Source organism: Salminus brasiliensis, chromosome 20 (genome assembly GCF_030463535.1).
Source record: "Salminus brasiliensis chromosome 20, fSalBra1.hap2, whole genome shotgun sequence".
Lineage (NCBI taxonomy): Eukaryota > Metazoa > Chordata > Actinopteri > Characiformes > Bryconidae > Salminus > Salminus brasiliensis.
This window is the reverse complement of record NC_132897.1, coordinates 31141866-31160110: the sequence shown is the minus strand read 5'-3', so window position 1 is coordinate 31160110 and position 18245 is coordinate 31141866. Positions and strand designations below refer to the sequence as shown.

At 38.5% G+C, this 18245-nt stretch overlaps 3 protein-coding genes across 3 annotated transcripts; all 3 read left to right on the top strand.

The window, feature by feature from the left end:
- The first annotated feature begins 296 nt into the window (after positions 1–296).
- LOC140542038 (chemerin-like receptor 1) lies at positions 297–2545 on the top strand. Its single transcript, XM_072664863.1, has 2 exons — positions 297–354; positions 658–2545. The coding sequence occupies exon 2, from the start codon at positions 672–674 to the stop codon at positions 1695–1697; it is 1026 nt and encodes a 341-aa protein (XP_072520964.1). The 5' UTR covers positions 297–354; positions 658–671; the 3' UTR covers positions 1698–2545.
- A 7017-nt stretch (positions 2546–9562) lies between these two features.
- Positions 9563–10815, top strand: LOC140542040 (chemerin-like receptor 1). Its single transcript, XM_072664865.1, has one exon. It carries the CDS (start codon positions 9574–9576, stop codon positions 10549–10551), a length of 978 nt encoding a protein of 325 aa, XP_072520966.1. The 5' UTR covers positions 9563–9573; the 3' UTR covers positions 10552–10815.
- Positions 10816–12673: 1858 nt separating this feature from the next.
- Positions 12674–15367, top strand: LOC140542039 (chemerin-like receptor 1). The gene is made up of 2 exons (XM_072664864.1): positions 12674–12744; positions 14267–15367. The coding sequence occupies exon 2, from the start codon at positions 14281–14283 to the stop codon at positions 15259–15261; it is 981 nt and encodes a 326-aa protein (XP_072520965.1). The 5' UTR covers positions 12674–12744; positions 14267–14280; the 3' UTR covers positions 15262–15367.
- The last annotated feature ends 2878 nt before the right edge of the window (positions 15368–18245 follow it).

Below are 18245 nucleotides of genomic sequence, written 5' to 3'. Positions count from 1 at the left end.
GTCTTATTAGTGTGGTAAAAACCACACTTACTAATAATCAGCGCAGAAATCCAGGCTCCAAATTACAATGGACTCACTATATATATATATATATATACTGCTACATTCTCCTAAAAATATCATGGCATGCATTTTACTAACACCTGAAGCATGTTGCTCAACAGGGCAGTGGACATGCTGAGTATGAGTGTGTGGTGTACACTTGGCAGAGATCACATACAGGAAGTGAATTTCACAAGATTTTACTGATAGAAATATTGTGCTCTCATCATGAAAAATAAAACAGTCAGCTCTGCACTCGCATCATTAGCGACAAGAGCTTTAGCTCTGCAGCACCAACGCAGCCGTTGAAAGGTAAGTTATTTTCATTTCAATATAAACTAGACCGATTAGCCTTGTGTAACGAAATGGATCAGGGAAAATTTTAGACAGTTCATTTATTTGTTGTTCAGCTTCTTGAATTTAGCTTTTTCTTAATGCTTGGGATCACAGACTTGTGTCTTTGACAATTTGACAATTGTTTCTTCACAAGCGTGTCCATTAGGGGTGGTTTGAAGCTTGAATTACACTTTCCAACTGTAGAGAGAGCCCAATAGCAAGAAATGATTGATGAAAATAAACAAATGACAAAAAAATCTGTTTCTCTTTGCTTCAAAGGACCAAGAGTCACCATGAATTCAACCCCAATGATGGAAACCCAATATACTAGCAATGGAAACAAATCAAACATAACCATGGCAGCTCTAACACCTTGCCAGGATATGGCATGCATTTTATATGTGCTAGCAAACATGCTCATCTTCATCCTGGGAATTGCTGGAAACGGTCTGGTGATCTGGATTGCAGGGTTCAAGATAAAGTCCACCAACGCTACCTGGTACCTAAGTCTGGCCTTGTCTGATGTCATATTCTGCTGCACGCTTCCCATCGGGATTGTCCAAGTGGTTACAGATGACTGGATATTTGGACTGTTTATGTGCAAATTCATGTTTTTCAACATGTTCTTTAATTGGTTCAGCAGCATCTTCCTCCTCGTCATCATCAGTGTGGATCGCTGTTTGATCACAATGTTTCCTGTGCGGGCGCAGAACCATCGTACCGTTGGAAAGGCTAGGATCATCGTCTGCCTGACTTGGCTCGTGTCAGCAATATGTTGCATGCCTTCAGCCTTTTACCTAGATGTTGAATATGATGAAAAAGATAATAGAAGCTTCTGTTTTCAAAATTACCAGAATGATCAACAGGAAGTTGCTGATGTGGTGTGCAGATTTATTTTTGGATTTGTAATCCCCTTCCTGATCATCATCCTCTGTTATGTCATCATTATACGAAAGCTGAAGACCAACCAGATGACCAAAAAGTCCAATAAGCCCATGAAGATCATGACTGTGCTGATCGCTGCTTTCTTGGTCTGCTGGCTGCCATTTCACACTTTTGCTTTGATGAGACTTGACTATGACAAATATAGTTTGAGTTTTCTCCGTTCAGGATATAAAATTGGCATCATTCTTGCCAACGCAAACAGCTGTATCAACCCGTTTCTTTACACATTCATGGGGAAGGACTTTAAGAAGCAATGTCACGCTGTTCTGTCGAAGATTGAGAATGCAATCCGGGAGGATGAGGGCCAGCACAGACTCAGTACAGGGACAACAGTCAACTCTTCCGGGGATAGGAGTCTTTCAACAAGTCTTTAAATTGTATGTTGAGTGACTACTTAAAGGCTGCCTGTGATTTTTCTATAGAGTCTATATAAAATCTATAGAGTAATTTATAAAAGCTTACTCCAACAAGCATCAGTTGTCATATGAGCATTATTGTTTAATGTTGCTTATTAGGTAAAGACAGCACTATATAGCGGCCTTTACCTAATAAGCGACATTAGCAGAAGACATTAGCCATGAACAGCATTATACATTATATATATATATGAGCCATAGCTTGCTAAATAATTTGTTCTGTCTTATGTTTCTTGTTAAAAAACAAAACCAAAGCACATTTACAAGCATGAATTCCAGGCTAGTTTATGCAAGTCTGGTGCGAGTGGACCAGCACACCAGTGTTCAACAAATACTGATGTAAGCTGATCGGACACTGAACAACAAAATGCAACCCAGCAAAATGCTGGTGTAAGATGGTCTGGTTCTAATAAGACCGCACACACCAGTGTCCAAAACACAGCCAATACCGTTTATTTGCGAGTGATCAGCATATCAGCATCCTATGCTATAATGACTGGCATATCAGGCTTTAAAACAGCATATAGTGACGGTCTCCATTGTGTTGGAAAGTTTCCCCTTTGGAGATGGAGATGTCGTCAGATAGCAACACCTAGCTCGGCTTATCTACAATGCTTCCTTTTTCAGCAGCTTTCGCTGAGGGGCCTAAAAATATTTACCAATGTATGCTTTCTTTTTTTTGGAAACTTCTTTTTAGACTTTTAATTCCTAATCTTCTGTGCGGAAACATCAGCCTCACTGATATTAAAAAAACAAACAAACAAAAAAACACCACACTTGAATATAATTGGTACATTTTGTGAAAATATGTGGTATGTAATTAAGTATTTTTGTTGTATATTTGTTTACTTCATTTCTGTAATTTCAAAACAATAAACTACTCTTACATTATGCCTTTATTCTTATCTTTCTATACAGTTCTCCAAGTAAAACATATAAACCAGGCCCATAAGTTTTTGGACAGTGATGCAGTTTTTGTAGATTGGCCTCTGTACACCACCTAAATGGACCTGCAATGAAGCAGTCGGATGTGATTGAAGACTGTTACAGGATGGTGGACCCAAGAGCACAGCTCCTGGTTTATTTATTTATTTTAAACAGGGAGATAAAAAAAAACACTGACAAATAGGAAATTCTGAAAGTAAAGAATGGTGCTGTGCTTAATATGCGCAGGGTTGGTAAAAGAAGAGGAACAAACACTGCAAGAAGTGGTGGGGGAAAAAAAAAGGCAGTGAGCTGAGGCCTTGGTTCAGCATTAAACCTAAAGTTTCTTTCCTAAAGTAAGACCTCAATAGATTGGCTTTCTTTTCTCTTATATATTTCTTAGTTTCATTTCATTATTCTTTTTTTCATCACCGGTGTACCATCTGCCCCTCAACAAAGATGCAACACTGAGCCACTGTTTGAGAGAGCTTTCATGCAGAGCCCAGCAGGTGTGTCTGGTCAGCAGTGATCAGCAGAAATCAGCACTGAGGCTTCCGGGAAATTGAGTTTTCAGAGCTGCTCCCAGCTGCCTTCTTACTCCTCTGCCTCAGCCCCCTGCTGGTGACCGGCAGTGTGGACTGAGCCCCTTACACTTTAACTTAACTTTAACATAAATAGTGTATCAAGACTAAAAATGACTTTAAACAGTGTGACAGTAAAATATTCTACATAATGTTACACTCACATGGTGAGATATTTTTACTTTCTGCAGTGTCCCAACTTAATCTCATTCATCAGTACAAAGGAAATTTAAACAAACCATAAAACCTTGAAAACATGCAGAACAAACATATTGTTTTTGTTTTAAGATGATCTTAAAAGATTAGGGTACATTGGTATGTATCAGATCAATCACCAGATCAAGCCAGAGTCTTGATGGTCACGCTGGTCAATCAGCTTGGTCATACTGTTTGTCTAGATTGAACAGGTTGACCATGCTTGTAGACCAGCTTAACCAAAGCAAAGTCAGCCATACCTAATACTTGTAAAGAACTACGCTGGTCAAGATTTAACAACTGCCGTTGACGCAAAGCAGCTTTACAGGAATCTAGTAAAAAGACAAATGCTAGACAAAACATAAAGACCCCCGTTGAGTCAGAGTCGACATTAGCAAGGAAAAACTCCTTCAGAGCAAGAGAACAAAGATTCACATAGAGGACCCATACCTCTCTGGTCAGAACTACTTATACATTTGATGCAGTCACTGTATCATTACATATGTCTGGTTCTTATGCTCAGATGTACTAATATTAGTTGCCATTGTAAAAATGATTAAATGATTGATGATATTGATAATAGCAGCAGTTACAGTCCATGTAAACATCAATATAGTCAGTAATGGGCAACTAGTTTCACAGGTGTACAGAGAATGACGAACAGTATCAGAGTGTGGCTGACAACTCTACCAGATCCGACTAAAACTGTCAAATAAAAAGAAGAGAGCCAGAAGGTAACACAGACATGGGAGCCCCCTGAAACACTGGCATCTCTGCGTTCCACCGTCCAGGATATGCCAAACTTTTACAGCATGCTGGCTTATATCCTCTCAGCATGATATCATTGTATCATAGGACGACCTAGCTAGAAGGTGGAAATTTGCTCACAACTCAATTACACTCTTCAAAATAAAGGTGGTAGAAATGCTGTAATATGGCAGTGACCTAGAATAGCCATTTTAGGTTCCATAAAGAACCATGCTTGTATTAACAATGTGTGAATGTGAAGAAGGTCCAAAAGAACCATCACACAATGTAAAGAACCTTCATCAATGTTATTTTTGAAACGAAAAGTAGTTCTTCTAAGGCACCACTAAGAACCATTTGTAGTACTTGAAATCCAAGTAATATAGAAAAATATGTTCAACTTCATTAATTTGAGATTATTAAAGGCTAAATGTGAATGTTGGTGAACGGTCAGTGCATGCTAATTTTGTTTACGCCCCGTACAACAATCTATGATTGAATTGTTTCTGTTTCTGTTTGATTTAAACAGCCAAGAGGCATCGTGACTTCAACCACAATGACAGAAAATATAATATCCTCACTTTGAAAACAAAACATGTATGACTCATTTTCCAAGTCATATGGGTTCTTTCCAACAGCCAGTGTCATCATCTGTGTCTTGGTTCTTGGTTCTGTGTAAAATTGCAAAATCATGTATGTTTCCTGTGTGGCCACAGAACCAGCATTATGAGAAAGGCCTCTTGCACTAACTTGGATCATTTAGGCAGATCATTTTCCCTAGATGTTCAGCAGGAAGATCACAGCCAGACCAAAACATTGTTGTCACGATTACACAAATTACTTACAGCAGATATGATGTTGTTAAATTGGTTACTGATATGTCTCCTAATAGATGACGTGATGAGGTTGTAGGGTGGGGTGGTTCAGCAGAGAGGTTTATTGACTGGTTTGCAAAGGTGTTTCACGGCATGTATATCAATACAGTGTACATTTCTACTTTGCATATTTTTGTCGTTTTTTTCTCGATTTTTTTCCAATTTGGTACTGCCAATTAACTCATTTGTAACACCCCCCCCCCCACACACCCCCGCCCCAGCACTATCAATGCTCCCAGCAGTAGGAGGGCAGGACTTAACCCATGTCACCTTTGATACATGTGAAGGCAATCACTGCCAATGCGGCACCGCCACGCAGCAGTCATGCTTGGAGGAAAGTGCCAGGTCCCCAGCTCCACCGCACCAAGTACGAGGCGCCTGTGTCAGCCAACATCGCTTCTAGCGATAACTCTGGCTACTGATGGCAAAGTGGCATTGCTCGGGATCTGAACTCGCAACCCCCGGGCCACTCTAAGCCCCCCGTTATGAAGTTATTTCTGGGGTGACGCGCAATGCCAGCTAATATCTCCAACTGAAGAAAATTTGAAATAGTTGTAAAATTCATCTGAGAAGTCAGAACATACTAACATACTAACATCCAAAGAACTGAAGGCCTTACTCGGCTCAGATAAAGTCAACGTACATGATTCCTCCTTTGGAATAATGTTCTTTGAACTAATAATGTTGAGAATAACTTTTCGGAAGACTAGCACAGCGCATCTCAAAATAAGAACATCAGACCAACAGTCAAACATGGTGTTGGCAGTGTGGGAATGCATTGGTGCTACAACACGTATGCGATTTGCAATAGTTGGAAAGAACCATGTACATATGTATGCTCATACTTGTATGGTCATACTGTACATTTACAATGCCTTTCTTGGGCTCTTTGAATTCAAAGTACATCATTGAGGTGACTTAGCTGACATGGAAGTAAGACAGAAATGGGTGTGTGCTTAGTTTAAGAACAAAACCATACAGGAACTAAATGTCACATGATAGCAATAATGATATTCTCCCTTGTCATAAGCAACAAACCCAGCAGTACTGCAGCACCGTACTGAAGCAGCTGACAGGTGAGTCATTTTCATTCAGACGTGAATCAAACGGAGAGCTTTATGTACAGTATTTTAAACCTTAGTCCCTTAAGTATTTGGTTACACTAAATCTGGAACATGGGTTGCATTGCTGTGAAAGAAAAGCTTGCATGTCTAGAGGTGTGCTATTGTGGGAAACAGGGTTGGTTTAAGAATGCATTCTAATACCTGTTAAGACCTGTTATCTGTAACCCGCTTACTGTAAAAAGATTCCCTACTTTCTATTTCTACTTTTGGACAAAGCTTCTTTTAAAATCATGTAATTTAACAGAGGACAAACTAATCCTTTTGATGTTTGCTAAAGAACACCATGTAAACAAAGCTGACTTTCTATTTGTTAGTTCACATGAATGCCACTTCCTAATGATTATGAAATGAGGAGTCTCTGTAGTTTCAGCATACTCCTGCCTCACAAAAGGTGGTGATTCTGAGGTTTTTCAGCTTGCTTTTCAGTTCAGCGTCCATGTTGGCAGGTCAGTGTTTACGATTTGGCATCAGTGTTATTAGTGTTACAGCAGCGCAGTGTAGCATCCCACAAACATTGTGAAATCTAGAGAACAGTTAACTTGCGTCACACAGCAAGGGCTAAGCTAACATGATGTGGCTTGTTTACAGATGCTGTTTTAATTAAAGGTGTCCTAGAAAATCAAGCTGTATTTTGCTTGGCATAGTTGAATAATCGCAGTTCTGTACATGAAAGTAAAATATGCTGTGAACCTCAAACACTGTTGTTCCCCTTTCATAGAAATACTGCAAAAAAGAGAGCTGTAGAGGCCAATTCCAAAACATCAAAATAGTTACGTAACAGTATCGACTCACTACATTTAAACCCCCAAACCAAGCCCGCTAGTGAAACGCAACAGCAATTTAAGGAAAATAGGATGCTGTTGATACTGGAAAGCAGCACATCACCACTAGACTCTGCCAGTTATGGGCATATGGGTTGCTAAAGGAGCCAGGCCTCACAACCATGGCTCTTCTGGTTAATGTTCTTGTTGTCCTAACAATACTACTGTCCTTCTATAGTGTGAATTGACTCAGTGAAAGGAAAATAAGTATTTGGTCAATAACAAAAGTGTGATCATTTTGACCCCACGGGCTAAGATCTTGCGTGGAGCTCCTGATCGAGGGAGATTAGCAGTTGTCTTGTAGGTCTCCCATTTTCTGATTATTGCTCCCACAGTAGATTTCTTCACACCAAGCTGCTTGCCTATTGCAGATTCAGTCTTCCCAGCCTGGTGCAGGTCTACAATTTTGTTTCTAGTGTCCTTCGACAGCTCTTTGGTCTTTACCATAGTGGAGTTTGGAGTGTGACTGTTTGAGGTTGTGGGCAGGTGTCTTTTATACTGTTAACAAGTTCAAACAGGTGCCATTAATACAGGTAATGAGTGGAGGACAGAGGAGCCTCTTAAAGAAGAAGTTAGCGGTCTGTGAGGGCCAGAAATCTTGCTTGTTTGTAGGTGACCAAATACTTATTTTCCACCATTATTTGCAAATAAATTATTTAAATATCAGACAGTGGTTTTCAGAATTTTTTTCTCATTTTGTCTCTCATAGTTGAGGTCTACCTATGATGTCAATTACAGGCCTCTCTCATTTTTGTAAGTGGGAGAACTTGCACAATTGGTGACTGACTAAATACTTTTTTTCCCCCACTGAATATATGTAGGCTAGTGGTGGTGATGGGTCTTTAAAAGGAGGCTAAACAGTTTGGACAACAGGTTACTACTGATCTGTATGTTATTGACTGTGGGTATTGAAGCTAGCGTAGAAGTGAGTGTTGCAGTGAATGTAAAAGCTAGTGTAGAAGTGAAAATAAAAATAAGTATACTGTAAGTAAGTACTGTATTTGATCACGACACAGACACACAAAACAAAAGAAAATGTATTTGGTTGAATACCACACAGTGGTCTCAAACAAAGAGCACAGGGAACTGCAATACATTTGAAAAGCTCTGATCTCTGGGACACATCCTTTCAGTCAAACTGGGCTTTGCTTTTACATTTTTATGAACAGAACTGTGTGTACAGATTTTGTTCTTAAACTGGACATGAGCGATGAAATAACCAATTTCACAGCACTGCTAGAACCTATGCTTACTGTGAGTCACTGTGAGAAATAAGACCGATGTTGAGCAATCACAAGTAGCATAGAGCATTACATGAATCATTATGTGTTCATGTGTTTCAAAGAATGACTGAGATGAGAAATGAAAGCAATATGATTTTTGTGTGCTTATTTTTTTATTTATTTATTTATTTGACATTCTATTTAGTGTGGTAGTGCGGCATTGGGAACATGACCCATTTGGTGTTCTTATGTATCTATCAAAATACTTAACTTGCTCCACATTTTAAAGTTATACCTTTGAAAAGTAAGTTCTTCAAAGACAATGCCAAATTTTTGAGAAGAACTCAAAAAATCATGGATGCAAACAGAACAAAAACCTCCTGCATATGGTTTGTTTAAAATGGAATAGCATAGTTCGACATTTACTTGGATTAAGTCATGAAATCTTGTTTGACTTTTGGACCAGATATTCAGAGAATGACCCAGCGGCATGTCCTACAGGGCTAATCCAGCAGAATATTCTGAAGTTAGCCTTAAACAAATTTATCTAAATAAATTAATAATGATCAAAAAGTTGTACTGTTCACGTCTTTAATTGAGCATATTGAGTAAACATCTGCAGTGTAGGCTAGAAAAGTTAGGTTTGGTTTTAATAACACTTTTTTTATATCAATTAAAAAAAATACAAAAATATAACTTTTTGTGAGGTGTTTCTAGTAAATGCAAATAAGATCAACAAGCGGTTGATCTTGATAGGGTAAGATCAAAACCCTGACTTGGCCATTCCAAAGTAGAAATCTTCCTTTCAAAGCATTCTTTTGGCTTTGGTATTTATATTCTTTGGGTCATCGTCTTGTTGCAGTACCCAGTGTCTCTTCAGCTTGAGGTCATAGATGTTGTCCTGTAAAATGTTTTGACAAATTGTTTTCTCAATGATCGACAGGCAAAACAGCCCCAAACCATGATGCTAAGATGTTCCATTTGGGTCTTGAGCAAACTGTCACAAAGCTGCCTCTGCGTTGTCCTTCCACAAAAACTATTCTTGTTCGGTGTTGTTCTAATAGTGGACACATAAACAAAGGTTTTAGAAGTTTGTAGAGTTATGTGTAGGTTTTTTTTGCTCTTACCCTTGGTTTCTTTCTCATCTCTTTCAGGATTGCCCACTTTATGTAAACCATTGTCAAGGACAATGTGGATTAGTAGTAGTCTTTTAAGGCACGTAGTCTTTACTGTTAGGGGTCACTTGTCAGGTGTCGCATCTAAATTATGATGAATGTATACCAATTAGGTGTTGTCACTCATTCTATGTCTCTGTTTTCTTGCTTTCCAGAATCGAGAAGCACCATGAATTCAACCTCAGGGACCACAGATCCACTTTGCATGGGAGCGTTGTGTATTTTCTATGCAGTGGCCAATGTGATCATCTTCATCCTGGGGGTTGCTGGAAATGGTCTGGTGATTTGGATTGTAGGGTTTAAGGCGAAGAAATCAGTCGTCAACACCTGGTATCTGAGTCTGGCCCTGTCTGATTTCCTATTCTGCGGCACCCTGCCCTTCAGTATCATCCACATCATAAAACAAGACTGGATCTTTGGGCTCTTCATGTGCAAGTTCATGTTCTTTGCCGTGTACTTTAATTGGTTCAGCAGCATCTTCATACTAGTCATCATCAGCGTGGACCGCTGTGTGGTCGTTAAGTTTCCAGTGTGGGCACAGAACAAGCGCACCACCAGAAAGGCCTCTGTGATCGCAGTATTAGTTTGGATCCTCTCCGCAGCGTATTGCTTGCCATCAGCCTATTCTCTAGGTGTTCAGAACAACGGCCAAAACCAAACCAAAAATTGCTTTTACAGTTACACCAAAGATCAGAAAACCGTTGACGTTGTGTGTGATTTATTTTTGGGATTTGTGATCCCCTTCCTGATCATTGTTGTCTGTTATGTAGTCATCATGCGGAAGCTGAAGATCGACCAGATGGCAAAGTCCAAAAAGCCCTTCAAGATCATGACAGCATTGATTGTTACTTTCGTGGTCTGCTGGCTGCCTTATCACACTTTTTCTTTGATGGATCTAAACTTGAGAAAATATAAGAATTTTCTCAATTCAGGATATAAAATTGCGCTCATTCTTGCCAATGGCAACAGCTGTATCAACCCGTTTCTTTACACTTTCACAGGGAAGGACTTTAAGAAGCAGTGCAAAACGCTTCTGTCAAAGATTGAGAATGCATTTGAGGAGGAGGAGACCAAATGCAAAGTCCAAGGGACAATTTCAATCACACCAGAGGACGGAAGACATGCAACTACTGTTTGCAATGTTTAAAGTGTTTAAATGAGTTTATCATCTCCTTTTATTTGACTCATTTATTTCTGCAAAAGTGACTGAACTAAAACCTCATGCCTAAATAATCATTTACTCCAAAATGGGGCCAACGTGAAGTACCTGTATGTCATAAAATTACCTTTTTTTTTCGTACCATTATGGCTGGTATGAACACATACCTGGGTCTGTTGATTTGATATGTGGGCTTCACAGTGGCACCACAGGTAGTCTGGGGTCTAATCTCTGTCTGTGAGGTTTTGGGCAATAGAGACACTAGCATTACTGCTACAGAGTGATGGCTGCTTGACGAGCTGATGCTGAAGCCATGGCCAGTTACGACACAACAGCTTTGTTTGGTGGTAACTATGGCCAGCTAATGCTACAGTCATGTGAAAAAGTTAAGTCACCCCATGAAAGCCTTTGTCTGTAATGTGTGAAATGTGTCGTTCTTACTACTGCCTTGCTATGGTAGTATTTGATTTTCTTTAGAGAAGTTCACCAGCACAGGTATCTACAGGCAATTTTGGACATTCAGTGATTTCTTTTTGTTGGGCAGAATGAGTAACAACCTTCATTTTTTATAGAAAAAAAAAAATGTATATTTTAGAATGAGAATGTTGAAATACTATTTTATTGTATTTTATTTTTTATTTCACAGTATTATTTTTTATTTTTTATTTCACAGTGCACCATGGTCGGCATCTTTCAAATGAAATGAAATGAATGCTTTTATAATAAAATATTGTGTTTACAACAGTGACAAATAAGCTGTTGACTCTGAAAACTGCCAAAGATCAGCAAGAGTGTATTGGATGTGGTGTCTACTAAGCTTAGCTAGGTCAGAGTCGTCACCTTCTGGGTTCCAGCTCTGAAGATTAGCATTTAACACCCTGATTAACACACTGGATTATGAAAACCTTGAATCAGAAGTGTCTGATGAGGTGAAATGCTGAAGTTTGCAGTACTGTCTTTCGCAAGGACTGAGCCTGTAGGCGTATTTGCCAGAGAGCCAGACAGGGCTCAAAGTCACCCCAGACACTATAACATAACATAGCAAGAAGTCACATCTGAGGTAGTGGATTTGCTGCAACAGACAGTGTGATTCTATTTCAAGAACTGAAGCTGTCACAGGAACTCAATGTCACAAGCTGATTTACTGAAACCCTGATCAAAGGCAGCAAACTCCCAGCTTTGAATCACTGAACTGACGCAGCCATTTAAAGAAGAGTCATTTTTGACTTAAATATAGGCCTGTGTCATCATCTTGGTCTTGAAGACGGTAACTCCTGAGTTAATGTTATTTGATTCAGACATTGGCAACCCACTCAAGGGTTGGGAACAAAAGGTAAAAATGCACAAAAATAAAAGAGAAAGTGGGAAAAAGCAAAATGAAAAAAGGGCTTGGGATTGCTATGCGAATCTGTCCCAGTGTCCTGTTTCAGTTATCAGTGACTGAAGCTAGACTAAAAAGCTCCCATCTAAGACTAAAAGACTAGACCATCTTTAGCTACCATCTTTTCGGCAAGCTAACTGCACCAAACCAAGAGGATAGCAGCACTGTCTGCTAAGATTGGGAATAAATAAATAAATAAATTACTGTTGTTTTTTTTTACATTGCTAAAAACAAAGATTTGCTATGGTATACTATGATATGGGGCTTCTGTGAAATCCACTGTGGTGTCATAAACCAGCCAATCTGAGCAGAGCTCAGCCCAAATAGTTCACAAGCCCACCAAAACATGAAAATCGTTTCATTTTGAGGCAAAATAACAGCACCATATAAAATACTCAATGAACTGCCAGCTAGTGTCTGTTCATTTACTAGGAGGTCCTGCTGTTTTTGCTTGCCACACAAGTATATCTCCCAGTTCATTAAGTACGTTCAGTCTCTTTTGGATGGGACTTCAAGTAAAAATTGCAGGATCAAACAAAATGTACATTTTACAGCATCAGTACAACTGGAAGTCCCCTCCCATGCGTCAATTTAGCCTACTGCTGGCTGCATGACTCTTGAGGCCAGTTGCCTAATTGGGTGGTAAACATGTGGTTTGCTCTTAAGTTCCAGGAACTAAAGCTTTTGCCAGTATAAACTAAATTTTAGTTTATACTGTCCCTGTTCATGAGAAGCAAAAGCACTGCATTGAAGAAGCCACGGACATCAAAGTCATTGAAATTCCAAAAAGACAGTAGGAGGTAAGTCTTGTGTATTCTGACACAATGTACATGACACAATGCTGGCTTTGTGTCATGTATCATTACAAGGGTTGGGTTACTTGTATTCCAATAGAAATAAATATATGTGTGTGTGTTGTCTTTTTAAAGTTATTTGATTAAAGAATGTTAAGAAATGTCAGCTTTTCAACAAATGGTTAATAATGCAAGGTAAATAGGAAAACTGCACTGTTTATATACCAGTGCATCTCAAAACATTTAAATATTGTAAAAAAGGTTAATTGTTTTGTTCATAATTTAGAATTGAAATAATTTGGTGTACTTTTTTTGAGGTTTTCTGAAATCAACTCAAGATCAACATGGGTCAAAAAGATACATACAGCATAACTAATATTAGGTTAACAGGTTTCTCTTGACCAGATGCTTGTGGTAGCCATCAACAAGCTTTTGACAGGACTGTGATTGTATATTTAACCACTCTTTTTGGCAGAATTGGTAGTTTTAACTAGTAGTTTAACTGATGATTTGAAGTAATGCTAACAAATTCTGAGGACGTCCTCCTTATTCATTATTAATTTTACTTTGTGCAATGAACAAGTTGCACTGACAGCAAAGCAGCCCCAGAGCATGACACTATAGCATCACCATGCTTAACAGTTGGTACAGTGTTCTTGGGATTGAAAGTCTCACCCTTTTTGTCCATGTGGTTTAGCTGGAGGTGAGCCTAAAGATATTTATTTGGGACCAGGGTCTTCTTTCTTGGACAGTAGCCTTTCGGTCCATTGTGCTTGTCTGTAGACTTGTCTGTGACCTTGGTGTTTCAGCAGCCTTCAATTCCTATTCATCCAAATTTCTTCTCAGTTGAGGGTGACAGTCTGGGTCTTCTTCCAGACCATGGCAAAGTGGCATCACCTCCCAATAACATGTGTATCAACCTGGGGAAAATAAAAGAGATTACTTTTTGCTGTTGAACTGGTAAATGAGCACCTGGTTGAAAAATGTTTTAATATATATAGTAATCAGTCTATTTTTATAATATATGCAGATATATTTTCCTTCAATCTTGATTCTGTACACCTATTCCATATAATCTTTTACATAAATCTGTATAAAAGTTATAGTATTATTGTGTAATGACTGGAGAATCATAGTATAACATTAATTACAACTACCTACAAGCAATGCCACAGAAGGACCACTTTTGGTTCCTCATAGAATCATGTATGAGTATGAACTTTTTAAAGGACTAAAGAACCTTTACCTGAATTACCTGATGCAAAAGGCTCTTTACCAATTTTAAGGTTCTTCACTGTCACACATCTCTATAACAAACGTGGTTCTATGGTATAGCTGGCTGAAAGAACCCTTTAAGGCAACTTTGGCATGTTTAGGAGTTTAGGACAGTTTAATGTCACATATTCTACGATAAACGACATGAAAGTTGGGGAGTGCTCATCCTGTATACTGTCACAGGATATGGTCACAAAGCAAGCCTGTTAATCCGACACCCTATTGACACTATTTTGTTTTGCTTGCTTCACAGAATCAAGAAGCATAATGACTTCAACTCCAGTGACGTCTGCATATAACACCTCAAATGTGACGCAACAATCCTGCAGGGAGGCCTTATGCATTTTCTATGCAGTAGCGAATTCCATCATCTTCATCTTGGGCGTGGCTGGAAACGGTCTGGTGATCTGGATCGCAGGGTTTAAGCTGAAGAGGTCTGTCAACACCACCTGGTACCTGAGCCTGGCCGTGTCTGACTTCATCTTATGCTCCTCCTTGCCCTTCTTTGTCATATATATGATCAAAAACTGCTGGGTCTTCGGGCTCTTCATGTGCAGGTTCATGGATTTTAACATGTCCCTCAACATGTTTAACAGCATCTTCCTCCTCGTCGTCATCAGCGTGGACCGCTGTGTGGTGGTTATGTTTCCTGTGTGGTCGCAGAACCACCGCACCGCAAAGAAGGCCTCAGTGGTCGTAGTGCTAGCCTGGATCATCTCGGCAGTGCTCAGCACACCATCGGCCTTGGTTCGGTTCTTTCGGCATGCTTACCACTATGAGAGGAAGATTTGTTACCCCAGTTACAAGACTGATCAGGAGCGCCGAGCCGATGTGGCGTTCACTTTCTTTTTTGGCTTCGTGATCCCCTTTTTGATCATCATCCTCTGTTATGTCGTCATCATACAAAAGCTGAAGTCCAGCCAAATGGCCAAATCCAAAAAGCCCTTCAAGATCATGACGGTGCTGATCGCTGCTTTCTTGATCTGCTGGCTGCCTTATCACACTTTTGCTCTGATGAGACTAAATGAACAAAACTATGAGAGTTTTCTCCCCACTGCCTCTGTGTTTGCCATCACTCTTTCCAGCGCCAACAGCTGCCTGAACCCCTTTCTTTATGCCTTCATGGGGAAGGACTTTAAGATGCAGTGTTACGGGGTTCTGTCGAAGATCGAGAATGCGATTGAGGAAGAGAGCAAGCACAGAATCCGAGGGACAGCTGTTACTAACTCTGAGGACGGCAAACTTTAATCTACTGCTTGAAGAAAACAGGAATTCTTTTCATTCTGCGTATTACTAAACAATTTTTGTATTAAGAAAACAACCTTTACTCCAAATGTACTGGCAGCAAGTACAATTCCACCCATTTTCATTATGAATGGTTATAAATATCCTTCACTGATGCCTAAATAAAATGACTCAAAGTGGTTTGGTGTGAAATGGCTCATTGCAGCATCTCAGATTTCTCTACAACAAAGCCATTTTATGTCACTCAGTCATAACATTGAAACCACTAATGGGGAAAGTAAATACCATGTTTTTTTCTTGTTACAGTGGCACCTTTTAATGGGTAGGATATACCTATTAGTCAGTTCATGAAGGTAATATGTTGGACGCAGGAAAAATGCATAAGAATTTTGAGACACTTTGACAAGAGTCACATTGTAATGGCTAGAGGACAGTCTGGGTCAGAACATTCCCTAAAACATCAAGCAGGTCTTGTGGGGTGTTCCCAGTATGTAGTGGTCAATACCTACAAAAAGTGCTTTAAGGAAGGACAACATGTGAGCTGTTTTGGTGGGACCTACACTATATTAGAGAGGGGGGGGGGGGTTAATATTATGGCTGATCAGCACACATTCCTGAAAATACATGTTCCAAGGCCGTAAAACCACCACAATTAACTCTGTAATAACTCTAACCAGACACAACCTCACTTAAAAAGGATGGAATCAAATAACTCTGAGAAAACCCTGAGAAAGTGAGATCTATTATGCTTTCTAGCACAATTTCAGTGTTCCAATTCGTCTTAGGGAAAAACAGAAGACTTGCACTCCCAGTCATGAAAACATAGGGAAAAGATGTCCTGGAAAGTCTTGTAGATTGCCTATTTTAGTCACTGGTGCTGTTTTTGTTGATGTACTTTTTTGTGCTGTGGTGTCTTATGTCTGCATATAATGTGCATCTCTATATATTATATATACAGGGCCCTATCTTATACCCTGCACAAGGCGCATTTCGATGCTCATTGCTATCTTACACCCCGCCAACACTCTAGATCGCTAACATAGGGCCCACAGACTTTTTACAGTGTATAAAACTTGCATAATGAAAATTGTCAAGATTGATTTCTGTGAGTTGTTCTGTAAGGGTATATGCCGAGATGTAAACACTGAAAATGGATTGTCTTTCATAGTAAAGTCTGATATATATAGTTATAGTCATGATACAAACTATTGAAGTTGGTCAACAAACTGAAATGTACCATTCATGAAAATGAAATAAATACAAAAAAATCATACATACAATACAGTTGTCCCCAATTCATGTTTTTGGTCATGGTTCTGTTCTGTTCTGTAACTACCTGAAAAGTGTGTGGGTCGTAATTAAGAGTAGTGACATCACTTGTTAAAAGTGATGCTGATGTTGATCAAGGCTGAGCTTGTTTTTGGTTTTTTTTTTTGGATGTGACAGGGCCTTACAAATGAATGTTGTCTGTCTTTTAAACGTCCTACGTCGAGCTGCTTTTAAATACGCACTGTATATATTATTATTTTTTTATTATTATTATTATTATAAAAAGTACATTTAGTTTTTTTTTACAATTATGTGAGTGACTGGCTTATTTTGTGCTCACCATGTGTGTGTGTGTATGTGTGTGTGACTTGACGTGGATAGGAACATAACATATATGTAAAAGAGCAACATCAGAGGGTTTTCCTGATGAGTGCAGTACATTCTGTGAAATGAAACCCACTTCAAATGTAATTGCAAAGAAAACAGGATGATGGGGCAACCCCTGCTTAATGTCATTCTCAGTCAGTATAGCGGACTATAGCTATATATGACTGTGGCTCTTGTGTGACAGTGTAGTTGAGCACAAACATGGTCCTTTACAGAACCAAAAGTTGTTTTTCTGTGGCATTGCTTAAATAACCCTTTGTAAAGGCTGTAAAGAAACCTTTATTTTTAAGGATGTAGGTGATACTGAAACTGAAATTGTGGAATTTCTTTTTGCACATTTATCCTGCTCAGGCTATAAAAATCTATGTGGTATGAAAACTGTTAAAACTTTATTGATAGTTGTATTATTAAATGTAAAGTGGTAGTTGTGTTTTTTAAATGTAAAGTGGTGATTGTAATTTTGACTATAAAGTGGTAGTTCTATTATTAAATGTAAAGTGGTAGTTGTGGTTTTTAAATGTAAAGTGGTAATTGTAATTTTGACTATAAAGTGGTAGTTGTGTTTTTTAAATGTAAAGTGGTCATTGTAATTTTGACTATGAAGTGGGACCTGTATTATTGAATGTAAAGTGGTAGTTGTGTAATTGAATGTAAAGTGGTAGTTGTATTATTGAATGTAAACTGATAGTTGTATTATTGAATGTAAACTGATAGTTGTGTTATTAAATTTAAACAGATAGTTGTGTTATTAAATTTAAACAGATAGTTGTGTTATTGAATGTAAAGTGATGGTTGTGTTATTAAATGTAAAGTTGTGGTTGTGTTACTGAATGTAAAATGGTAGTTGTATTATTGAATGTAAACTGATAGTTGTGTTATTAAATTTAAACAGATAGTTGTGTTATTAAATTTAAACAGATAGTTGTGTTATTGAATGTAAAGTGGTAGTTGTGTTTTTAAATGTAAAGTGGTCATTTTAATTTTGACTATAAAGTGGTAATTGTAATTTTGATTATGAAGTGGGACCTGTATTATTGAATGTAAAGTGGTAGTTGTGTTTTTAAATGTAAAGTGGTAATTGTAATTTTGACTATGAAGTGGGACCTGTATTATTGAATGTAAAGTGGTAGTTGTGTAATTGAATGTAAAGTGGTAGTTGTATTATTGAATGTAAACTGATAGTTGTATAATTGAATATAAATTGATTGTTGTATTATTAAATGTAAACTGATAGTTATTGAATTTAAACAGATAGTTGTGTTATTGAATGTAAAGTGATGGTTGTGTTATTAAATGTAAAGTGGTGGTTGTGTTATTGAATGTAAAATGGT

Excerpts from the sequence above, each read along its gene's own strand:
- LOC140542038 (XM_072664863.1), top strand. The coding sequence starts at position 672 with ATGAATTCAACCCCAATGATGGAAACCCAATATACTAGCAATGGAAAC.
- LOC140542040 (XM_072664865.1), top strand. The coding sequence starts at position 9,574 with ATGAATTCAACCTCAGGGACCACAGATCCACTTTGCATGGGAGCGTTG.
- LOC140542039 (XM_072664864.1), top strand. The coding sequence starts at position 14,281 with ATGACTTCAACTCCAGTGACGTCTGCATATAACACCTCAAATGTGACG.